At 42.2% G+C, this 25,657-nt stretch overlaps 1 protein-coding gene across 2 annotated transcripts in view; it reads right to left on the bottom strand.

Moving 5' to 3' along the window:
- Positions 1-9,614: 9,614 nt before the first annotated feature.
- Positions 9,615-25,657, bottom strand: part of PTCHD4 (patched domain containing 4) — an 81,290-nt gene continuing 65,247 nt past the window's right edge. For both annotated transcript variants that reach the window (XM_042883560.1, XM_042883559.1), the window contains exon 3: positions 9,615-11,248. In XM_042883560.1, coding sequence (XP_042739494.1) covers positions 9,615-11,248 — 1,634 coding nt within the window. The remainder of the gene's footprint in view (positions 11,249-25,657) is intronic.

Raw genomic sequence — 25,657 nt, 5'->3', positions numbered from 1 at the left:
CTGTGATATGCATTAATACTGAATATCTTCCCATTAAAGAAAGGGAAAATTCCAATATTAAAGAGGAATATACTTTATTGAAGAATTCAGTCTTTCAAAGACGTAAGTATTTGGTATAGAGTATCAAGCTCAGTAAAAGTCTGTTATACAAATATGCTCATGGTATAATCTTGAAAAGTATTAACAGTTTCCAGCAACAAGGGAGCTTTATGAGGGAGGAAAAAACAATATTGACTCACGGTGTTTATTCGTAGCATAGTAAAGTTGCCCACACCTGAGAAATTTCAGTAATTAAACACCTAATGCCAAATTCATACAAGGAAAGGTTAAGCAAATTTCTACAACTTAAACGGGGATAGAAAAGCTGATCACCATGGGCTTAAAGAAAGAACAAACATGACATTTAATTAGAGTGTAAATGGATATAAATAACGTTTGGAAGAAATGCCCTTCATCTGCCCCTGCAGCTCTGGCCTAATCAGCCAGTTTGGCATCCCTCGCCCTGCACTACACCTGGCTGCTCACAACCACTGACTTGCCATGTTCTGTCCATCCAGCTCCCATCCCAGAGCCCCCACCTCCTGGTAAAGAAGCCCTCCCCCAGGCACAGCCAACACTTGAACTGATCGTTGCCCATCGTCTCAGAAGGTTTGTCACCATCTTCACTGCACTTTCTGTGAATGCAGGGATGAACCTGGCACCATAGCAGGTGTGTATCCACCACCCACCCTGGGCTGCTCACCAGGAGCTGCTGCTGGATGTCCACATGGCCTCCTGCTAAAGGAGCCATGCAGTGCCCACTTCTGGCCCTAACAACCAGGCTGTCTGCTCTGAGTGTGCCTGATCTAGGAGGGATGCATTCCACTATTTCCCTTTGCTGTGGTTGGACCCTTCCCTAACAGGTTGGCTGCAGACATCTCAGGGAAAGACTCGTTTCCTGAAGAGATACCATTTGTCATTGGACTCTTATACATTTATGGAGCCTATGTTGCTACTGAGCTTGATATTTTAGGGCACGGTTTTTGAAAGCTTTTTATTTCTTAAGAAACAGCATAGTTGCACTGAACCATTTGAGGTGGAAGAAATACCCTTTTAAGATGAGAATATCTGCTTATCTCTGTTATCAGCCCATAAAAAGCTTATATGAATATCTTCATAGATCCTGATGACTTTACTGAAGCCGGAGGGGTTATTCCCAATGTTTCTGGCTTGGCAGTAGTATCTACTTTTGCAGGAATGGGGACCTGGTCTCTCTTCCAGATGTACACAGGTGTCCCTTACCCTATGCAGCCCAAGGGTTTGTATGGTATTACTTTCCACTTCTGTTTCATTCATGTCACCATTCATTTAGTTGAATTAAAAAGCAACAGGTGATGCCATGACAAGTTTTACACTGGGCACAAAGCCAGTTTTTCTTTTTACTGGCAAAGCTGGCTTCAACTTCATCAAGCAATTCCTCTCTGATCTGTAATAGAGGCTCATCCGGCACTTCTCCAGAATGTCACTTGAAAGAAATAATGAATGACATTAAATGAAAGTTTCATTTTTTTTTTTGTTTTAAAAATGAGCTTTAACATCGTAAAATACCGTGTTCTCATTCCGAGTCAAATATCTTCTTGTTATTTTTCCAAGAAAAGTGCTCAGCAAGGCTTTGTTCTTGCCTGCCTTTTATGACTCTAACAAATCACTAAAATGTCCCTGAGATGTCTCACATCAGGGAAATTGGAACCCTGAAAAATATATGTTCTTGGCATAGTCTTCCTATATATTGTGAAACTGATACTGTAATTGTAGGATTTAGTATGTTATGGAAGAAAGGCCTTTTCTTTTAAGGCCTCTTTTTCTACTCAGCTCATATTTAAATGGAAGCAGAGATAAGAGCGTCCTTATTTAGCTCGGTACTTAAACACATGCTTAACTCCAAAGATGACTCAGTCCACGAGACTTAAGAATTTGATTAAACGAAGCCATTTAGCTGAGTGCTATGCCAGATTAAGATCTTCACAAGTGAAACTCCAATATTGTATAGGCAGCATCCAGCTCTAAAGCTATAGCTTTGCTACTACACCAAGCATTGGCAGGGGGTGCTCTCAGACCCTGGTGGAGGCTGGCATGTCAGTGTGTGCCAGTGTCGATGCTGCTGGGCTGTCCTATGATCTGAAAAATAGGTAACTGCAAGCAGACAGTCTGGTGGGAGAGGGCTGTGGGACATGGCAGTGCCCAGAGCATCCCTGGAAACTGCCAGGGAAGAGTCAGCTTTCCAGGTCAGACTTCCCTGGAGATTGGATGGGCTTGAAGATGAATTCCTGTGCCATGCCATAGCCTGGAACCACCTCTCAAGGCAATTCCTCCAGCTAAGGGACTGAGCCTTAACTTCTGGGATTCTGTTCCTCCCTCACACCCAGGACTCAAAGGGTGGTGAGGCACTGTTCACAGGTTGCCCAAGGAGGCTGTGGATGCCCCATCCCTGCAGGCATTCAAGGCCAGGCTGGATGTGGCTTTGGGCAGCCTGGGCTGCTGGTTGGCGACCTGCACGCAGCAGGGGTTGGGACTGGAGGAGCGCTGTGGGCCTTTGCAACCCAGGCCAGTCTATGATTCTATGATGATTCGATGATTCTATGACTGAGGTCAGCAGAGAATTGTTTTATACACGTGGCTTTCTGTGGAGTCAGAAGAGATCCAGCTCTCAGGCAGACCCAGATGCAGTCACTGCTGGGGCCTGCATAGCTGGACAATCCCTATCTGAAGCTATCCCAAAGGAGCAGGCACCTCTGCTTTTCTATCTCATGATGGAAAGCTGTCTGGTTGCAGAATAAATTTTGAAACATCACTGTTATTCTCTATAGAGATAAAACAAAATCACACGTCCCACAAATCCCACAGGTTTGATATCTGTGCATACACATCTCTGAATATGAATGTGCCAACCTCTCTGCTGCCAGAAGCAGCAGCTGCTGCAGCATGGAGCTGAAACCAGTGAGGCGTCCCCCAGAGAAAGGCTGCTTCTGGCTGGCAGGACCTGGTGTAGATGTGGGTTTGTCTTCGGTACAATAAGTGTGCAAAGTCTAGTCCTTTCTGATGGAACGAAATAAGATCAAAGATGCATCATGCCAGAACTGCAATAGAAACATATAAAAGTATTATATATTTGGACCAAGATTCCTCTACTCATGGAGACTCTTCATACGCTGACATTCCTGTTCAAACTGTCACGTAAAGAAATTGTATCCATAACTGAATATAAATGATTCCATGATTTGTTCTCAAGTGGCTTATTGACACAGAAATGATGCTCCTGGTCCTTAGGAACCCAGTGCAAAATCCCACAGCGCCTGGGCTGGGAAGCAGGTCTGCAGCAAGGGGCTGCCACACTGCCTTCTCCTGGAATATATCCTTCTCCAGCAGAAGCTGTGCTAATGCCTTCAGGATTTTAGTACATAAACGGGGCGGAATCGGATGTGTGCCGAGGAGCACCGCGCCGCTGGCACAGCCAAGGTGCTGCTGCTGCAGGTCATGGTGACACCGTTATCAATCTGTGTTAGAAGCACTGCCTGCAGTACCCAGCAGGCTGATGCACTGAGGCTGAAGTTAAGCAGTATACTGTTGAAGTACCATTAATTTTTTCTAGTGTGGCTGTATCAGCATTTCCACTGGAAGGACTTGCTTCCAGAGCCTTGTATAATTCAGCCTGGAAAATGTGCTCTGAACAGAAACTTGGCACAAGATGCTCCCAGCAGGGAGAGTATTTTCTTTTTCAGGGCATGAGCAAATATCCATTTAGCTCTGTTTCTGAGACAGAACCAAAGAAAAGCTAGGCCTTTTAAGATAAAGGAGCGCTGAAAACAAAATTCCTTCAGTGAAAAGAATACAAAGAGTAGAAGTTTATGAGATAAAAAGTACAGAAAAATGAAAAATTAATCCTAATTATTTTCTGAGCTTTCTTACAGACAATATTCTGTTTGAAGAATGTTTTGAGCTATTTGGGTGCTGTTATTAATTAACTAGGTCTGTACCAGACCCAGTGCTTTGATGCATCCTCCAGTTATTTCAACAGGGTTGCACATTCAGTTTTTTCAAGAAAAAAATTAAAAAGAAAAATTTTGAAGAGGTTAAGAGTGTACATAGATGATTAAAGTACAAAATAAGTTGAGCTGCAAAGGGAAGATAGCCTGAGGGAGTGAGAAGGAGAAACTTTACTTTTTTTAATGAGGAAGCATGAAGAAAATGAGAATAGTGTGAACATGTTGATGTGGCTGATAGGAGACAGGGAAAGCAAGGAAAGATGGAGTTCAAAACTACTTCCTTTATTTCAGCAGGCTTTTGACTGCTGAAAGGAGATCAGATCCCTCTGTTTAGTCTGAAAACCCACAGCCCACATCAAGCCATGGTTAAGCAGCAACGTTACACACTGACACAGATGAGCATCCAAATTTCACAACAGATCATTTGTTTTTAAGCAGTGAAGGAGATAGAAAGAAGAAAGCCCTGTGGATTAAGAGGAAAATCTTACCAAGATCTTGCTTCTACCTGACTAATATGATCAGAAGTTGCATCTCTCCAGTGCCAGGCAGTTGGGATGATGCGTGGGGCTATGGCATGAGAAGTGGGGATCTCTCACAGAACGCCACGGAAGCTTTGAATTTCCTTCCTACAGGTGTGTGAAACCCAAGACGGGATTCCTTCCTTGCTCCAAGAAGAAAACAGGTTTTGGAGTGACTCGTATTGAGGTGTGCTTGGTCTGTGGTGTTCTTTTATGCAAGTTTACGGTGCAATGAAGCATTCTGGTTGATGGATGAGCTGCTTTCCATATCCAGTTTCATTCCTGTTCAAATGCCTCCTTGCTTGGGTAAGATGTTACAAACCATGAATCAAAATCCTGACTATTGCTTGATTACTTCATCCTCCACACCACTTGCTCCACTTGGTTTCCATTTCACTTTAATCTGGAACTTTCACTTTAATCTAGAACATTCTTTGAGACAGCTCTAACATCATTCTGTGTTTGGAGCCTTTGTGGAGGATATGCTGCCCCTTCACAAAGTATCCCTGCTCCCTAACACCAACACATCACTTGTTCCCTAATTGCTTAACTTTGCTTCCTCTTAGTGTTTCCCAGAACATCAAATGAGGGCTTGAAGTACTCAAAAACCTAGTGTTGCAATGAAAAAGAACTGATTAAAATTCATAATTACAAAATAAATAAATAAATAAATAAAAACCAAGGAGACTTAGCATGGTGCTTCCATAAAGACAATAAGCCAAGCTCTTGTCATAGTGAAATGTGGAATAGCTCTACTGAAATAAATCTTAATTAAGCTAGAGTCACTACTCAGTGTGACTTAATTAAGAGCAGAACAGTGAGAGCCTTTTGGGAAAAAAGGGAATACTGATTATACAATTATTTTACTTCATATTTCTTCTTCCCCCCCAGACTTTCCATCTCGCTGCAGAAAAATTCAAACCTAAAGTTGCTTAAGTTAGCTCAGCAAGATATTAGCATGGCAAGTTTCATCCATCCTGCTTAGGAATCTTCTGAAATAAAAAGCTGAGAATGACAGTTTAGAAGACAATCTCTTTAAATTATACATGCAGGGTGCCATGCATTTGTACCTATCCTGATCATAAAAATATGTCGCTTTGTTAGGCAATAAATTTATGAAACTTCAAGTACTGAACTACAGAGGTGAAGCCCTAATTCTTACAAAGAAGACAGAGGCGTAAATTAGTTACAGTTAGAACTACTTGCATGGAAAAGTGTAATGGAAAAAATTACACAGGACACCTCCACTTCAGCTTCCTGAACACAGCATGCAACAATGGCTGTATAGTACAGGCAGATATATTCAACAAGCATATCAACAATGAAGACGTCCATTTGTTGTGGTTTCATTTCTTACTGGCTAAAAAGCATGCAGAGCCAAATATATTGTGGCAATAAATCTGTTGACTTCAACAGATTGGGGGAATGAAATCAAACCCAGTAGGAAAATGCACGCAGGGTCCTTACCAGCTTATGTAGGCTATGTCTAGAAACAGACGTTAATGGAATATGTGCAATACCCCAGGGACCTACTGTAAATGGTAAGAAGGTTATAATGAAGATCCAATACCTAGCTTGGATCAGAGTGTCATCCTGCTTGGGTATGTGCACTACGTCCTGTCTTCACTGTTGCTTATGCAGCTCCAGTTCAGCTGAACAGGTGCTGTGTGGGTGCAGAAGAGGGTAGAAAATATTCAAAAGCTTTGCAAGAAGAATAAAAATAATGGGAAGACATTAATAAGTATGGTCTCTCCGCCCCAAAATTGTTCTCATATGACTGAATTAAAGAAGAAAATGATATCTTTTTTCGCTTGAGAAGTTTTTCTGAGTCCACAGAGAGTGATACATCTGCATAAGTAGCAGCGGCAATGTTCTTTCCTGCAAAAGGACTGATAGATAAAATAACAAAATGACATCAGTGAAGGGTCTGTTTGTTTTGTGCTCTACTCCTGCGTTACCTTCAAAATCAAAACCTCCTTTTTAAAGGGTGTAATCTGCATATTGTGCCTGCTGTATACAGGTGCTGCTGCACACGCACGATATTGCAACCACCACGAGTGAGCACGTCCTCAGCATTGACATCTTGGCTCACCGATCTCTGCCAGGGGAATTCCAGCAGCAAATTTATAAGCTCTGTTCTGCATGAAGTCCTCATATCCAATCGCAGACTTTGAGCTGAATTACACCAGGGAATTATCCCTAAAATAGATGCTTGGGAGACAAGACTCTAAGGCCTTTTTCTGTTCTCTTTCACTTGGTATTTGAACACTTTAAGTGGGGTTAATCTCACCAAACTTGGATGAGCTGGCATTGCTGATGTGCTTGAAGTAAACACTCAGAGCTTCCTTTATCACCAGTGGGTAGAAACAGGCATTTTAGAGGTGTGATTCATGCACAGCTGTAAAATGGGTCAGAGCTGCCTGTCTCTCTATTATGACCACAAAAGAAGCTCAGTTAATAACATCTTCAGCGTCAACATCCAATGTTAGATGAGATGAATCCCTGCTTTGATGGCTTTGGAAAATGCTACTTCCTTCAATACAATACTCAGCAGAGATTCTCAGGATACATCTGTGTGGAACCAGAGAAGGCCATTGTGATGCACGGGGCAGGTGAGAAAAAGGACATCTCCAGAAGTGATACCCAGGGCTCACAGTTGTGCTATAATAGTCAGATTTTGTATGGACAGTGGAGGAAACCTTAGAAGAGCCACGGAAAACTTGGCATTCAGAACCCAGAAAGGATGGATATTGCACAATGTCTTTGAGATGCAGATCAAAGTCAGTAAGTACTTCCCAACAAGGGACGCATATGAGCCATACCTCAACATTAAAACATCCCCCGCTCCTAAATCTTACTGAAATATCTAGATCTTAGTTTTGCAGCTGACTCTTTCAATATCTCGGGTCAAACCAATAACCTTGATCTAGATATACCTGAAGTTTAGATCTGGATTCAAACTTTGGAAGCTTTGCCTGTCTAGAAAATGTGTCTTTCCCTAAAACTTGTTGCACAAAAAAGGTCCCTTGAACAATCAAGAACTCTGACCACTCTTATAACACAGAGGTCATTTTTTTGGCAAATGGAAATGGCAAAATACAGAAAGGACAGAGAAGAGGAAAAACTGCATATCTTTAAAAAAAGAAACAGCTGACGAGCATTAGATCTGCAATGGCTTTTTGTGCTGCAGGTGAATTTCCTCTGGCTCTCCCCAACAATGAAACAGTAGAAAGAGGTGGGAGATGTCACAGAACAAAGGATCAATTTGCAGAGAGCTTTTTAGAGAAATGCACGTACAAACCCTCATCAGCAAACTCTGCAGACTCAGTTGACCATCCACGAACAAACACGTATACACATTGCGGAAGGCAAATAGCTTCCAGACATCTTTAAATGTACCCACAAGTAATACAAAGCAGACATGAACACTCCATACAGTGATATCTTTACATAGTGTCCTCACGGATACTATATATTCAGGAAGACATTGCTCATGTAGGTGATGCTATACCATATTCCAGAGAGTAGAAAGCAAGCCCTTTTAAAGTACTGGAAGAGAAGATGGAGATGGCAAGCTCCAGTGGAGGACTGGGCCAAGAGCAAACTGAAATGGCTAGATTAGTTTTCATCCCTTTTCTTGGGTTACTAAACTGTATAGTTTACAAAGCAGAGAAAGTCATTCACGGTTCTTTACAGTATAATTTCCATCATCATGTAGTAACTGTGGATTTACCACATTCTTTTGTGAGATTTCAACTGCCAGAACAAAGCTTTGTATTGCAGACAATCAGCACTCAAATATTTAGGAATAATAATAAAGGCATTCCTCCCTCCCCTCCCCTTCCCTTGGGGGACTGATCTGTCTTTTTACAACTGGGAGTTTCTTCAGTCCTATGAAAACCCCAAGGATTTTCATAATCGTTGTTATTTAATCTAAAGTAGCAAATGTTTGACTGATGTTCTGCTTAAAGAAGGGGAAAATCCCACTTCCTGCAGCATATTGCAGGGATCATCAAACATACCCCTTTGTCTGTTGGACCAAATACGTAATGATAGTACTGTGTGGGTGCTCCAGAGCTGACTCAGCTGTAACACAGTCACATTGCGCCTGCGATATGCAATCCATCATTACATTTAAAGCACCGCCTTGATTAATATTCAGTATCTCATGTCAACACTGATAAATGAGGATTCAAAGTGTTACACGGCAGGAACTGCAAGCATTGCTGCAGTGGTAATGGCCTGGGTTGGTTTCGTGGCATCTGTTACTTCAAGGGGAATTTTGCAATTCAGAAATACCCAAGTGCAGGTATGGAGGCAACTGCCAGTTGTGACCTCTTGGGATAAATGTCATCTGTCACTTTTAAAGAAACTAAACATTGCATTTCCAAATGACCTACTGCAATTTCTTCTCCTATGTGAACAGGATTTCTCTCCCTTGGCAGTTCAGCTTTGCCATTGAAATTCACATTAACTGTAACTGTGATGCTATAGATATACATGGTATACTGAAATTGGGAAGTACTTTGGCTTAGGCTGATTTAAACACCTACTTCCCAAGTGCATAGGTTTTGTCTTTACTTGCTCAAGAAAAGGAAAAATACCATGACATTTTTAGGTTTTGTTCCCTTTTCTCGCTTGAAATGCTTTTTGTTTTTCTTTGTTTTGTTCTGTTTTGTTTTGCTCTGGGCGATTTTATCAAAGTATTCTCTTTTTCCCCTACTGTTTACTTAATGGTAACTTTTTTTTCCACCTTTGCTTCAGTCTTAAATATGACAGATCAAGTAATTCCCGTTAGAGCTACAGTTTGATACTCAGAAACATTTAATGGCCAATAAACTCTTCCCTGGTGGAGAATGAGAATTCAAAGGAAATATCTGTGGTTGTTTTCACTTTCATTTTTTTTGTTAAAAAAAGTTTGCACCTTGATGTGTCATGAATACCCCTTCTTGATCTTCCTTTGCCTTGTCAGACCTGGCCAGCACAAGCAGCTGAGATCTTTGCTCTATTTTCCCTGCATCTCTGTGCAACACTTTTTTAAAAAGAGAAAATATTCTTATTTTTTCTGAGCCTTTCAGACCGCTGTCACGTGATCAGGATTCTCCTGAATCTCTATGCATTCGATCTCTTCTCGTTCCTTCCTTTTGGCTCGTTTCTTTTTTTTGTGGTGCTTTTTGGAAGGTGGGAAAAAGGTTAGAAAGACGGGCAAAATAACAAAACAGTGCAGAAGTGTGCAACTGCCGGCAAGCAGCAAGCATTTGAACAGTGTGAAGGTCAAGTTTGAAGGCACAAAGAGAAGGGGGACCAACCCAATAAGAAAAGAAGAAACGTTCTGCAAAATGGCTGTCCCGTGCTCTTGGAGGGAGTTCTTTATACATTGAGTTCGGGTGTGCTCAGTAGCTAGTACAAATGTATAAAGCAGGGGTGCACAGTGATCTATGGCAAAATTCAAGGTGTAGATAAGGCACAGTATAGAAATGCAATCCATGTCTACATTCCATAAGGTCATCAAGCCAAGGACGCCCAGCTCTATTGAGGTGACGCTGAGAATTAACCAGAAATTTCCCAGAGGATGGATAACCAGGAAAAAGGTCAGTATTAACACCAGCAGGATGCCAAAACCAGAAATCAGGACAGGCATAGTTACTGATAAACCATAGTGGTCCATGAAAACAAAGGTAGGGTTGAACACTATGAACTTGATGCTTTGTATAAGAGAGAGTGGTCTCAGTTTCTCCAGTAATTCCACTGCCTCCCTCTGTGTGTTTTCACTAGTCCTGGCCACCAGGTACAGACGAGAAGCTATTATGTTATTCTCATCTCCAGCTTTAGAGAATATGATGTCATTTTTGAAGTGCTGGAATTCTGGCTTTTTTAAAAAGGAGCTCTGGAGGATACTGATAAAGTCACTTTTGTTAGTTGCACTGATGTTGCCCACTCGAAGGAACTGGTAATACTGCTCGATCCAGGACACTGTGTTGAACCCTTGGCTCAGTGTTTTTAGGTCTTCTTGCACAGTGCCATTCCAGTACTCCAGAGGTTCGTAAATATAGAATCCTATCACCGGGCTGTAATTGCTGAAGTACTTTTGCTGAATGAGGGCATAGGAGACGCTTGGAGACTCACTGGCAAGAAGGTTAATAATGTTGGCTCCATCATTGATCTGTAAGCACCCCATAAAGGAGAAAGAGGCATAGATGAGATACAGTATCACCACAAAAGGCTTGACGTAGATGTTGGTAATCCACTCATTGTAATGCTCTCGGAGGAAATGCTGGATAAAGTGATGCTGGTATGGGTTGGTCTCATGATGAGAAGAATGTTGATGACCATCATTCATCATGGTCTGGAACCACACAGGCTTTCGGTCCAGGTATTCTGCTGAAGGGATTTTACAGCAGAAGATACTGTGATAACGATTCTGCTCCAACTGGCCAGCAAAGACCAGGCAGGAGCCAAAGAATGAGAAGATATAGAAGTAGTTCAACAGGATGGAGACACACATGTTCTGGCAGAAGACTTTTACAGCTTCAATGTTAGTGAAAGGGCTTGCGCCCATGCCAAAGGCTATGAAATACAAGGAGCTTGTCATTGTATAGGACACCATGACATCTGAGTAGGCATCTGCTACTCTGTCCTTGAATGGAAGATTCTCTCTTGTTCGACGCCATCCTGAAAGAAGTTCAAATACTCCTTTGGTTCCGTGACCTGAAATGAGAAAACAAAGCATATACATGTGCATAGATAAAAGAGGACCCACATTTTCATCCTCCAGAAGTAAAAAAATGTTGTCAGCTAAGTTACAGTCATAAGTTTAGTTATGATTTTATCACCTGTTATGCAAATTAGAAATTGTGATGTGTCTGTGTAAGGCTGGATACCAGAAATCATATGCAGATACTTAAACAAAGGCCCCATGCTTATCATCCCTGCAGTGAAATTATGAAATATAATTTGAAAGACACTCACTGATCTTCATGAACAGTTCTGAAATGAATAGCCTGTATAGGATGAAGGTAAACATTATGTTCAGAATCAGAATGGCTTGGGTGGGAAGGGACTGCAAGGATCTTCAGATTCCAGCCCCCCGCTGCAGGCAGGGTTGCCAAATTCTAGATCAAGCACCAGATCAGGTTTCCCAGGTCCCCATTCATCCTGGCCATGAACGCCTCCAGGGATGGAGCATCCACAGTCCCTCTGAGCAACTGGTTCCAGCACATCACCACCCTCTCAGTAGAAAATTTCCCTCAGACATTTAATCTCGATCTTCCTTCCTTCAGTTTAAAACCTTTATTTCCTCTTGTCCTATCACTATCTATCTGTGTAAAAAGTTGTTTAAGTTGTGTTTCCTCTTGTTTTTAGGCTCTTTTAATATTGGAAGGCTACAATGAGGTCTTACTAGAGCCTACTCAACTCCAGACTGAACAAGACCACCTCCCTCAGCCTGTCTTCATAGAAGAGGTGCTCCAGCCCACTGAGCATCTTTGTGGCCCTCATCTGGATGCTCTCCAAAAGCCCCACATCTTTCCTGTGTTTGGGGCTCCAGACCTGGACACAGTGCTGCAGATGGGGCCTCATGAGGGCAGAGCAGAGAGGGATGATCACCTCCCTGTCCCTGCTGGCCACCCCTCTGCTGATGGAGCCCAGTATACCGTTGGTTTTCCAGGCTGCAAACACACACTGCTGGCTCATGTTCAGTTCTTCATCTACCACGACCCCTAAATCCTTCTCAGCAGGGCTGCCCTCAAGCAGCTCTTTTCCCAGTCTGTATATATTCTTGGAATTACCCCTATCCAAGTGCAAAACCTTGCTTTGTTGAACCTCATGATATTCACAAGAGCCCACCTTTTGAATTTATCAAGATCCCTCTGGATGGCATCCCCTCCTTCTGCTATATCAACTGCATTGCTCAGCTTGGTGTCATCAGCATTGATAAAGGTGATAAAGAGTATTGGTGCCAAACGAACCCCTGGGGGTCACCACTCGTGACTGACCACCACCTGGACATAGAGCCATTGACCACAACCTTCTGGCTGCAACTTTCCAACCAGTTCCTTATCCATTGATTAGTCCATCCTTCAAATCCGTATCTCTCCAATTTAGAGATAAGGATGTGGGGGACCATGTCAAAGGCCTTGCAGAAATCTGAGTAGATGACATCAGGTGCCTTCCCTCTGTCCATCAATGTCATCACTTCATCACAGAAGGCCACCAGTTTGGTCAGACACGACCTATCCTTGGTGAGGCAGTGCTGGCAGCCTGTGATCACCCGCTCATCCCTCATGTGCCTTAACATGTCTTTCAGGAGATCTGTTCCATGATCTTCCCAGGCACAGAGGTGAGGCTCACAAGCCTGTGGTTTCCTGGATCCTCCTTCCTCTCTTTCTTATGAACGGATTCTTCCTCAAAATTCTTTGAGACATCCTACTATATTTTTCAGAGTTTAAGAAATTCATTTTGAAACACTTACTAATGCAAATATCAACATTTAATTCTAGAAATGCTGTAACTTGTGAAAACAATTGTGAAAAAAATAGGTGTGACCAAGAAAGAGACATGTTGATTACTAATGCTCAACAAGGGAAAATGTATTCTGCCATTAAGTACAAATAACCAGGATGATTTGTAGGATGGTTCTCTTCCTGCCTGAAATTCTCATGCAAGCAACCATGCTGTAGAAAGGTTGACATGTTGGTAATGATATTGAGTAGAGGATTTACCAGATTGTTGGTTCACATTAATGGTCTGGAATTTGATCTGTAGAACTAAAGTTTGGGGTTTTCTTTTGATGATTATGTCTCCCCTTCTGTCCCTTCTCCTCTCTCATCAGCTCCTGGTAAGAAGGAATTCTCTTAGCTCACTTGAGTGGGCATTCAAGAAACAGCCTGAGCCAAACAGTGCTCCAAAGGTTCTTATTTTGTGTTGAGTTCTGAGAACTATTTTTAGAAGTACAGCTTTTTACTAGAAATGGAGGCTAAATATGCACTTACTGTCATCTGACTCATAGCCACAGTCCAGGAATTCGATAGCAATTAAATTTAAGGGCAGAATGGTAAATTTGAAAGTAAGCTTAAAGGAAAATGTTTAACTTCTTAAAAATGTTCATTATGTACATATACAAATTCATATATGGCATATGTGGATACATACAGATTATAAAATACACACACTATATACATATTCCTCTGTTACACGTGTGTATAAAGCATATTATGCTTACATATAGTATACATATATTATATCTGTACTAAGCACAGTAAAACAAGAGGGAAAAAAATAACATCTGCAGCTAAAAGGGTTTGGCTTTCAAACAATTATTTTGTTCCAAAATTTAAAACAAGTATTTAAATTTGAGGTTCTCTGTGCTCTGGGTCAAGCCCTGACAAAATTCTGGACTAGATAAGGAAACACATTATTGAGTAGAGAAAGAAGTAGAAGATCACAAGTGTTTCTGTCCCTGTTTTTGTCTCTCCACTCTCTGAGGTAGCACTGCATGCAACAAAGCAGGAGGTAATTTTCTTGTAATAAACCAGAAATTATGACAAGGATATTTGTAAATAATGAAGTGCATAATAGTGAACAAAAAGTCTGTTGAGTTTGTCTTCTGATTTAAATGGTCTGGATTCATGCAGCTGCCCAAAACAGACTCCTGACTGCCATTCTAGACAAGGGAAATTACAGCATAAACTGTCAAGTTCTGAGAATGTTACCTGTTTTACTGCAGATCAGTGTCCCCAGTGAAAGATAAACATACAGCAGTACAGAAATGTTGCAGTTAGCAAAATGCCTATGCAGAAATACTGCTCTCTTGTGAACTGGCATCCTGGTTCAGGAGGGATTTTGGATTCCCTGGTGAGTTAGGCATGAGTCAGTTCAGAGTCTCAAAGCACAGCTGCCTTGCACACTGTCACATTTGGACTGTCAAGCAGAAAGAATGGCCTCCTTGGGCTGAGCGGAGCTGCAGAATTCAACAGCTCAGCCGTGATTTTATATTATGCTTAAAGCAAGAGTGGATATGCTGTGGGATGTGGACCAGGCTGACTGGGCACCATGACCAGTGCCCACACCCTGACACGGATTAACTGAATGGTGTATTCTGTTTTGGGTACAGCAGAGCACAGAAGTCTTCCTCAGATGTCCGCATTCACCCCATCTCTATCTCATGATCAGTTTTGAATGGTCCTTTTTCAAACATTTCTGATTAAAAGCCCTGAAATGTAGGATGTGACGTCATACAGATCCCAAGTGGCCATAACCAGGTTCTTGCCTCTTCTCTTCCAGTTTTAGGGACCACACTTTTCTCTCTCTCTCTCTTTTCCTTCTCTCATGAGGGAAGCTGAGCACTAGATTTCTGTTTCTGCTGCTGCTATTATTCCTCCCACCTTCCTGTCTCACCCACTGGGACAGAAGAATCACATTCAGTAGTGAAGTTTTTTTCTACCTCGGTTCCCCTTCTTGTCCTTACTCTCCCAGGCAGCTGGCTGGGATCTCAGACAAAGGGAAATCATGAAACTACAGAGCTCACACTGGGAACCTTCGTGGAGTGTCTAAATTAGATATCGACAATGTCTTTCCTCTCTAAATGCTCTCTTCTTTCTTTAAAATGACAATAGCCACTCTGTGTCAAGCCGAGCATTGTTCTACCTCTGGATCTGACAAAAAGGACAGATATTTAAAGAAAAAGATGATGGAACAGGGAATGTGTAGAATAATTATTTCCCAATTCAGAGTCCTAAACATTGGTGTTTAGCCAAGAGGCCTGCTAAAACCACAGGCTGTATTTGCAACGTCATGTTTGGAGGCTCTGAAGGACTTTCATCCATTTTTCAAGTCCAGTTTTAAATTCCATCATACTTCTGACCACCAAAATCTCCTGCTACGAGAAGCTTCATAACTTCATTACTTGCAGAATAAAAGATAGACTTGCTTTTCTTCGGTTCCAACACTCAGCCAGTAAAATTTCATGGCTGAAGTCAGCAAAATGTAAGCCTGTTGTTTCCTGAGCAGTGACTCATGACTGGCCATCTGATGCATGCGCCCTCTGTTCCCGCTCATACGTGGATGTTCCCTGCATCCATCCCACTTCTGACATCTCTCTTTGACCACATGTACACACATACCTTTGTGCTCGCTGGCTGGCTGTCCAAGATGCATGTGCTAATTTGCCAGCACAGTACCAAATAGTTGAGTTTTATCGTCCACTCTGTGAGAGGAGAAACTGGGATTTTTTCTTCCTTCTAGAAATCAATTTGCTCAAACCTTCTAGGAGCTCAATCAAACCATTGTCTGTGAGATTTTCATCCTTCTACCACAGGCCTCTCCGTGGGCCTGCTGCTTGAGGGTACTCAGAGATAATAACTGCAGGAGCCTTCTGCTGCCCATCAGAGCTAAAAGTGATCGGTGAAGTCAAAGAAAGAAAAAGACCCAAACCGTTGGCAATGCTAAAATGGATGTTGCAGATCGTTCTGAAACCTTTAACTGGAAATTTATCAGAAGCCCTTTCGCAGAAATAGTTGAAGTTATGGTGAACTGGTATTTTTCAGTGAAGCTGTAGATGAAGGAATGTTCCAACACCTCTTTCAAAAATTTGTGATAAACTCTTCTTCCCATCTACAAGATTATGTCCACAGTTGCACCTTTGCCATATTTTTGTAGTGATTAACTTCTAAATATCAGTCTATCAGGTTAGGATCCTATTTGCCTTCTTGGCTACAGGGGCACACTGCTGATAAAAAGGTATGTGAAAAGAGGAAGCGAGAGTATGCACCAGTGCATAAGTCATATTACACTTAACATTTAGATATTCTAATTAAACTCCAGATATGTTTTTCCTAATAGAGCAAGTAGTATCATAAGGGAATAAAGCACTGATATTTGTGACTTCAGCTGTCTCCTACAAACACAGGGCTGGAGAACTCAGTGCAGTAACTCCCCTCCCACCAGTACAAGAAATCTTTTCTGACTGGTTTTCCCACATCACTACTCTGACACCACGTTTTACAAATAGTCTCTGCTCATCTTCCCAGATAAACATCTTCTACTTCCAATATTTTCCTGACATTTCTGATGTTTTGGACACCACAGTCACTCTGTGAAATTGCATTCAGTTCCATCACTGATGTCACTCACAAAACTGACAGTGGAGTTACATTCAGTGCCTGGTTCTAGGAAAGTTTAAAGGTCTTTGGCTTTGGGTCAAAACTGTCAAGTTTCTCTAGCACTAAGATGGCATGAATTGAATACAACAATACTTTATTTGACAGAAGAGCATCAGCCTATGACTACCTAAGACGAGAGAAGACAAATGACAGTATAAGCCTATCGTTCGTGGAGTTAAGGGGGCAGGTAAGGGAATCTACAGCGAAGGTAGAACTACAGAAGGCTTTTGCTGTCTAGTTTTGAAAACAAAATTACAACATGATATATTAAATAAGTTTGAAGGGATAAAACTCACAAAAGAGAAATAACATATTAATAATCATCGATTGCCAAGGTGATCACAGAATCACAGAACGGCCTGGGCTGCAAAGGCCCACAGCGCTCCTCCAGCTCCAACCCCTGCTGTGTGCAGGTCGCCAACCAGCAGCCCAGGCTGCCCAGAGCCACATCCAGCCTGGCCTTGAATGCCTGCAGGGATGGGGCATCCACAGCCTCCTTGGGCAACCTGTGCCACTGCCTCACCACCCTCGGGGGGAAAAACTTCCTCCTCAGATCCAACCTAAATCTCCCCTATCTCACTTTAAAACCATTCCCCTTGTCCCATCACCATCCACCCTCACAAACAGCCCTTCCCCCTCCTGTTTATATGCCCCAGCAGGAGGGTGAATGGCTGTTATTAAAGATCATTTTAAAGTATTAAATTTATTTAAGTTGGAGAAACATGGAGAAATCAATCATTTTCAAGCCAAGTCAAGGCAATCCGTGACCTATTAGCAGTCAACTTAAAGAATAAATTTAGATGAGATGGTCCAAGAATAACAGAAAGGGCACATATAGCAACCGTTTCTTCAAAAAGGAGAAAGAAAAAGATCTGCAGAACTTAATGTCCATCAGATGAATTACTATCTCAAATGATAAATTAATAAACAATTATTAGTACTGATACAGATTTATCAAAACCAAATAAGTTCAAGTCAACAATTTCTTACTTTGAAAAGAAACTGGCCACATGAGAAGGAGACCTGATATCTATCTTTGTAAGTCTTTTAGTATCTTTCTCCTGGATTTAGTAAGTTTTTAATACTATTACACTAAGTACTCTGACAGGAAAATGAAGAAAATATTGCCTAGAGGAAGATAATGGAAAATATCTTCAAATGGTTGAAACTGTATATGTAGAGAGTTGCCTCCAATGATCAATTCTCAGGAGGATGTTTGAAGTGCGACCGCGTCAAGGATTCACCTTGGGGCCATTTCCTTTTGATGTGAACATCTTGCAGAATTTGCACGTGAGTCTGAATGGGGGCAGGATTTCAAATCCTCTGCAGAGCAAGATTAGAATTTAAACTTGGAGAAGCGGCCAGAAGTTTCAGGATGTCAGTGTACAAAATGTAATGCAGACAAATGAACAGTCATGAACTTTGTTAGGAAGTCAAATGAAAGAAATTCATACCAAGGAATAAGAGGTAACTAAGAAGTAAGAGGTAAATAAGTTTGTTTAGCGGTCAGGGGGATCTTCAAGGTGGATAGAGAACAAGTTAATAATATTTTTACATGTAAAAAAATTATTTTTTACTTTATTTAAAGAAATACCAAATAAGATTCATGAGATAATAATTTCGTTTAATGTGATGGAAGTTTTACTGATATGGGGCATGAGATTTAAAAAAATAACTTTGAAAATGTGGGCTGAACACCTTGGCAATAAAATAAAATAAATTGAAAAGAAACATGTTTGTAAAACACAGATTGCACGAACAAAAGCTGAATAAATTGTCTTTTTTATTATTATTCTTTTTCTTTTTCTTTTTCTCCCTGTTGAGTAAAAAGTGGATGGGGACTCAATACCACATAGTGCAAAAAAATTATTAGGAAGAGAACAGAAATTAGTTATTTGTAATTTCCACTGGGATGAGAACAAGAAATCATTGGCTTCATTTGCAGAAAAAAAACATTAGAAAAACAAATCTTTCCTCCTTCAAGGTCCATTAAACACAAGAGCACACCGTCTAAAAAGGTCGTAAAGTCTTCACTGCAAGGCTGAAAAAAAGGTGGGATTAAGAAATGTCAGAGCAGGTGTTACGTGTGTCCTGTCTAAGTGCTGCAAGGTTGTTCCTGAGGTCTCTTACATCCCTGTTTTGACTCAAGATACCAAAATGCTTTGACTTAAGATACTTCAGAGCACATTACTGTGAAGACGAGCCTAACTTCAGTGTTATCGTCACCAAAGTATGCCTTTTCACTTTTGATTCTGCTAATGCCTTGGTTTAGGAATCTAATTCAGCACAAATTCACCAGGACCTCAGAATGAAACCACCAGGCACTGCTGGAGGGAAGGGCTGGGAACCTCCAGTCTTTGTAAGCCTTCTTGGAAGTGGGTCAGCATGACTGCTGACTACTATCTACTCTTTTGTGTTGAGTCATCAGGAAGAGAATTTACATTTCTCAGTGATATCCAATACTGCAGAGAAACCCTGCAATGAGTACTGTGATGGGGCTATTAATTGGTCATTGTTATTTGCAGAGTCCCATATGACGCCGTGTTTTGGTGTCTGATGCACATGGTGGTGATAACACACCGATGTTGTTGCAGAGCAGAGTGCACTGAGCCAAGGAGGACTCAGGTCCTCGTGCTGCACTGCCCGCCAGGGGCTGGAGGTGCACAGGAGCTGTGAGGGGCAAGGAGTCAGCACAGAGATATCCCAACCCATGTGGTGGTGTGCTCAGCAGTAAGAGATGGGGGGAAGGAGGAAGGGGAGGATGTTCACATGACAGCATTTGTCTTCCCAAGAGGTTGTTACACGTGATAAGCCCTGCTTTCCTGGGAGTGGCTAAGCAGCTGCCTGCCAACGGGAAGCAGTGAATGAATTCCTGGCTCTGCTTTGGTTGAGTAAGAAGATTTTGCTGCCTAATAAATTCTCTTATCTCAGCCTATGAATTGTCCTGCATTTACCTTTCTGGTTCTCTCCCCCATCCCACCTGGGGAGGTGAGCGAGTAGCTGCAGGGTGCTGGTTTACCTGTGGGGTTAAACCACCACATCATCACAGGAAAAATATCATTGGGTTCTTAATCATGGGAAAAGAACTTCAAGAGGAAAATGCCATAGCACAGCTTTGCTCAACGCTGCTGCCCCTAAATTATCTCCAATTGTTGTGAGCAGGCACACTGTAATCTTCTCATGTATATACAGGAGGCAAGGACTGGTTTCTCTGAAATCATAGATGTAAATAGTAACTTGGGTAACTAAGAGGGTCTGATCTGTCAGGTGAGATTCTCAGCCACTCTCAGTGGTGAGGGGTTTCCTTCAGACCAGTACATCAATGCAAAAAGTGAAGCAGGATCTCATCCTACCTTCAAGATGCCTGAATGATTTTGGTTTTGGAAATAGAGGATGTCACTGTGGTAGCAATATCCAGCACTCACTGGGATTTTCCAAGGCAAGGAGATCCCTTGAGCCATAAGGATTGTCAGTGCTACCATCACATCAGTACCTTCTGAATGTACTGAGCTAAAAGCCACGAATACAAAGTCAAGAGCCACTGATGAGTGTCCTGTAGAAATTCCGTTTTATCTAATCATATGATTATCTCGTCTGGGACGTGATCCTTTCTGACATATCAAAAAGCATTTAACAGAGAAATTAAATCGTTTCTAGGTACATTCTCCTTGGGATGAAATGGCACACACATTTTTTCTCCTATTTGAGTTAACCAAATTTATGCAGACATGCTGGCAGAGGAGTTTACACCCCGCTGTGCCTTTTCATCTTGAAAACCATGAAGGGTAGAACTGTTCTTTTAAGTGACAGATTCCTACCAAAATAAATTGACTAATTTACAGAGTTGGGTTCTATATCAGGATTGTTGAACCAAGTACAATGAAACCTTACCAAGGTCTTCCGTGCATCCTCAGTAACAAGGGCCTCAGGGAAATCTGAAGTGCCTACAAGGCTGTTGCTGTTGCTCAATCTTAACACTTCCAACAGACACAGCAAATGCACTTTGAAGCTATCAGTAACATCATAAGTAAAGACAGTTATGCCCATGACAGTACTTCTCCCAGTGAATGGCACACACACAGTAGTGGCTCCCAGTTCCTACCTGGTGATGGATCCCTATCGTAGTGTGAAACCCATTAAAAATACAGTTGCAATACCGTGATGCACCTTGGGACATTTCTATTAAACGCAGGGACGATGGCTGATGCCTTGATGTGTGCTCCATGTGTCTACACCGCTTTCTTTTCACAGAAGCACTTCTAAAAGCCTTTTAAAAATTCTAGGAATTGCTGATGAGACCAAAACATAAAAGAGTCAGTGTCCCCATGGGTACTGCAGCAGAGTCTGACCAAAATGGGAGTTATCAACCATGTGAGTGTCTGAAAGTAAAAGGCAACGAGGAAAGAGGAAACACTTGGTTCTGGCTGTGCTTGCTCTGTATTGGCCTTCCAGGACAATCTAGTGTCAGCCAATCACTGCTCCCATAAAATATTGCACACTTCTTAATCACAGACAGAACTGGGTAATCCCTGTGAAGTGACTACTGCAGGAGGTGGTCACTGCCTTGGTCTAAGATTATATATTGGCACAACTCTCCAAAATCAAATGTCTCTCTTTGTAACTGGTAAAACAGAGTGCTGAGACATCTAATTTAGAATAGGAGCCTGATTTTAGACAGCTAAAATTGTGTGATATTAATCACGATTTCTGTCCCAAGCCTGGCTTCTTAAATCCTTCCATTGCAGAAGGAAGTCTCTATAGATACATATTCTGTAGAAGAAAATGGTAGAATGATGGAACGATGGAACAACCTTAGCAATTCCTTCCACTAATTTGCTTTCCACGATACTAATAAGTGGCAATCTGTAAATTATCTTTATACCAATCTTCTGGAAACACAGATGAAAAGTGGTGGTTCACTTTTGGTCTTCTTTCATGTGCCCCCTTCAGCTAACCATCTCTGCAGTCAATGCCAGCCCACTCACTAAACCCTTTCCATCCACAGCAAAATAAAGAGGCCCAGACTTAAACGACAGACAGTGCAACCTGAGCTAGAGCAGATGGCAATAATTTATTCAGATATCAAATCCCTTCTCTGCAACCTCTCCTGTTGGAGACTCCTCAAGGCAATCCCTGTTGGACTAGTTTGCACAGGGACCAGCATAACAGGACCTTGATGTTGATGTGAAGAGTGATTAAAACTAACATGAGTTTGGCAGCACTGATTTTAAATCTTATGCAGTTTTGGATCTTTCATGTTGAAAAGGCCTTTGACACGAGCAGCCCTGGGGAGAAGCCCAGTGTTGAGCACCGGAGACGAGCCAAAGACTTGCTAGTCTGAACTCAAACATGTTTCTAACTGAACCACAGCGACAACGCTTTATATTCAGGATTTTGTTTTCCACAGTTCATCTTAAGGTAACATTTTACGATTTATAAGAAGCTGTTCTCCTTTTGGGATGTGAGTGAAGTATTTAATAGCAACACCTCCATGCCATGCATTGAAACAGATCTGAACACAGAGAAGGTTGCAGTAGATATGATTAGTCATCAGACTGCAAACCTCATTAACTGAGATTTATGTTTAAGCTTATACATACTGCTTACAAATTGTCTATAAACTTGGAAGCCCACTTAGTTCTCTGCTGTGCTCAGTAATGAATTAAAATACTTCTATCTTTCTGTTGTCTCAGCCTTTTAATGAACACTGTAAACAAGCACTGCGCATATGGAAACAGCCATTAATTGATGCAGTTATATATGGCATGTAGAAGACAAGGGATTGCATTTAGATCAAGCTATTAATGAATCTATTATATGCTAATTTATGCTAAAAGCATTGGATGGACCTGTGACACTGACCAATAGGAGCTTTGCTGTCAGCTGGATTTTTGACTAGCAACAGCCACCAGGAAATCAGATGAATAATGTACTAGTGAATTTCTAGAACAGAAAGTGCTCTGACCTGGTTTGGTTCTTGCATCCAGCAGAAACTATAAACTTAAACAGGCACAATGAGTTTGATATTTGCTGATTTCTAGTACCAGAGAGTAATTGTACATTTTTCAAACCGTTTGGATGTGGTGCTCAGGGCCATGATTTAGCGGAGGGCTGTCAGACTTGGGGTGGGATGGTTGGGCTGGGGTTGGACTCCATCATCTTTAGGGTCTTTTCCAACCTGAGCCATTCTACCATTCTGTGATTTGCCTGAACAGCTGGAAGCCATCCTGGACAAAGTTTTGTGGGGATTTATCTCCCTTTTAAAGAACTACAGACTGACCAATGGAGAATGTTTCTCATGCACCCCTGATGCCTGATAGGGCATGACAGCTTTGGGCTGGCTGAACTCAGTTCCTGTGGTTATCTTGGTTCATGGTTATGCTAAAGAGCACAGGAATGCCCTGCTGGCTGAAACAGCTCATTTTCAGTTGCTACTCCAGGGTCAGATTCTAGGTAACAAAAGCAGGGCAAACTTTTATCTCAATATGTCATGCAGATCAAGTCCATTCCTTGCCTGATAATTTCTGGAAGTTGCTCTGTGCTGCAGCACACAGCATGCCTGCCCTTCATTCAGGCACTTCCATTTTCCATCCAAACTGCTCATCCTGGTGTAAAATGCACCTCTTCTGCGATGTAGAGAGACTGAAGCGAATGAGCCCATCTGCTGCCAGAATCATATTTTAAAAACTTCTCTGAGTGCAGGATTTGCTGACATTTGTTTACCTGGGAGAAGGGGTGGGAGGGCAGAGTGGGAGGCACTGCTCACCTTTTGCTTCTGTTTGCTGGGTGTGAAGGGAATGCAGAGGCTGACTCAGCAATTTGAAAAAGAGGAATTAAATCTCCCTTTCTATTCCCTAACAGCCAAACCCAGATTCTGCATTTCATGAGAATATGGAGGAGGCATTCTGGGGAGGAAGCCCTGCCTATATCCACAGCTTGCCTCGGGATTTCCCTGGACATCACATGCTGCAGATCAAGATCTGTATGTTATGTATATACCAGGAATTAAACAATGGTGCCAGGGAATGCTGATACAGGAATTTGTTCAGGTGGAATGTAAGATGGTTATGATGGTCTCAGCAAAAGCCCAGCTGTGGATCTAAGGGCTGCTCAACAGAGTGAAAAGCAAAATGAAGCAAAGAAATGACTCAACCAAATTACTGTGTTTAAACCCTACTCTTTGTGTCTTACCATGTAGTCCTACTGAAATATTAAAGCTGCAATATGTATGCTATGTTAGTTGTTCCATGACTACATAAAAATTAGACACATAAAAATTGTTTAAAACCTGGTGACACTATGTAGTACCAGACATTCTGGAGGTTAAGTGGACTTGAAAACATTTGTAGGAACACAGAATGACTTGGGATGGAAGGGACCTCAAGGATCATGAAGCTGCAACCCCCCTTCTGCATGCAGGGCCACCAACCTCCACATGTAATCCTAGACCAGGCTGCCCAGGGCCCCATCCAACCTGGCCTTGAACACCTCCAGGGAGAAAAACTGCACTGAGAGACACAACAGGTCTGGCTTTGCAAGCCAGTGAGCCAGGAAGCAACTGGAGTCTGGGGAGTGTTTGCTCTTGTCCTGCTGATACCCTGATTTTTAAGAACTTGCCAACATCAGTGGTAGGATGCAGAGCACAAAAAACCCTTTGGACTGAGCCACTCTGAATGACTTCATTGTCCCTGCATGTACTCTCGGGCTGACCACATTAAAATCCATATGCACATGAATTACAGCTGTGCAGCTCTTCCTGACCTTAAATCTGGTGCCTTATGTCCTCTCTGTTTTCACTTTCCTAATCTTAACCTTATATTAATAACCTGCTTTTGAGCTAATATAAGAAGTTATCACATTCACTGTATCCCATTCAGGCCTTATTTTCCACCAGATATTACAAATTGATTCAGATCCATGGGTCGATACAGTGATTCATACATAACTGCCACGTGCACTGTGTATATTCGTGCATATTGTGACATCTGTGAGGCTATTGTAGTTATCCCAATTTTGCGACAGGGCAATTGATGCAGAAGGAAAGCCAGATTTAACACAACAAAAGAATCAATCCATGTGCACTAAGAACCACACAGTCACAGAATATCCCGAGTTGGAAGGGCCCCATCAGGATCCCTGAGTCCAGCCCTGGCTCCACACTGCCCAAACCAACCCCCATGGGTTCCACCAGCACAAAGGCCTCGGCTGCCCCTTGCATCCTTTGCCCTCCAAGCCCTTCCCCATCTCTGCAGCCCACTTAGAGTCAAGCAGGCCCTGCTGTTCTCTATGACACACAATATCTATTGCAATTCATGCACTTAAATCCTCACATCAACCAGTGCATGCCATCATGTAGGGATTCATATATCGTCAGAGCCAAACAAAGTAACAGGCATCTGTTAAAATGGGTTGCTTTCTCAATATAGAAGATAGTAGATGATTGCTGCCTCTTCCAAAAGCCATCAATGCCTGCCTTTGGTGCTCTTCAGCTTTTTCAGAAGGAATCATGGCACACTTCAGCCCCAAATCACCACCCAGAGATCTCACACAGATCTGGAATTAAAACTGCCAGCTCTCACAGTTCATGGCCTCATCTTCAAGCTGCTTCCCATAAAACCTGGTGAAACGGTTGTAAACAAAGCACAAGATGAGCTTTTGTTTCATGGCAAAGCTCCCACCGACATCTGATCTGCCCAGTGTTGGCATTACAAACATGAGTGTGCTGGCTGTGCAGCGCTTAAACAAGCCTTTCTCAGAGGCATTTAGCTGCTCATTAATGCAGCTGGAGCCTGACCTTTAGCAGTCTGTCCCAGAGGGCTATAATTAAGCGTTTCACTTAAATATTATCTTGGCGACACTCACTGTAGCCTTAAAGCAATATGTGCTGCTTCTGTCTTGGGGGGCCCTTTCTGCTCAGGATCCCAGCAGCACTGAGCCTGCTGGTTTAACCGCCCACCTT

This window comes from Lagopus leucura, unplaced genomic scaffold (genome assembly GCF_019238085.1).
Source record: "Lagopus leucura isolate 7727_CA_CO unplaced genomic scaffold, USGS_WTPT01 Super-Scaffold_100038, whole genome shotgun sequence".
Classification (NCBI taxonomy): domain Eukaryota; kingdom Metazoa; phylum Chordata; class Aves; order Galliformes; family Phasianidae; genus Lagopus; species Lagopus leucura.
Note: the sequence above shows the minus strand (reverse complement) of the source record. Positions and strands in the feature narration are given on the sequence as shown.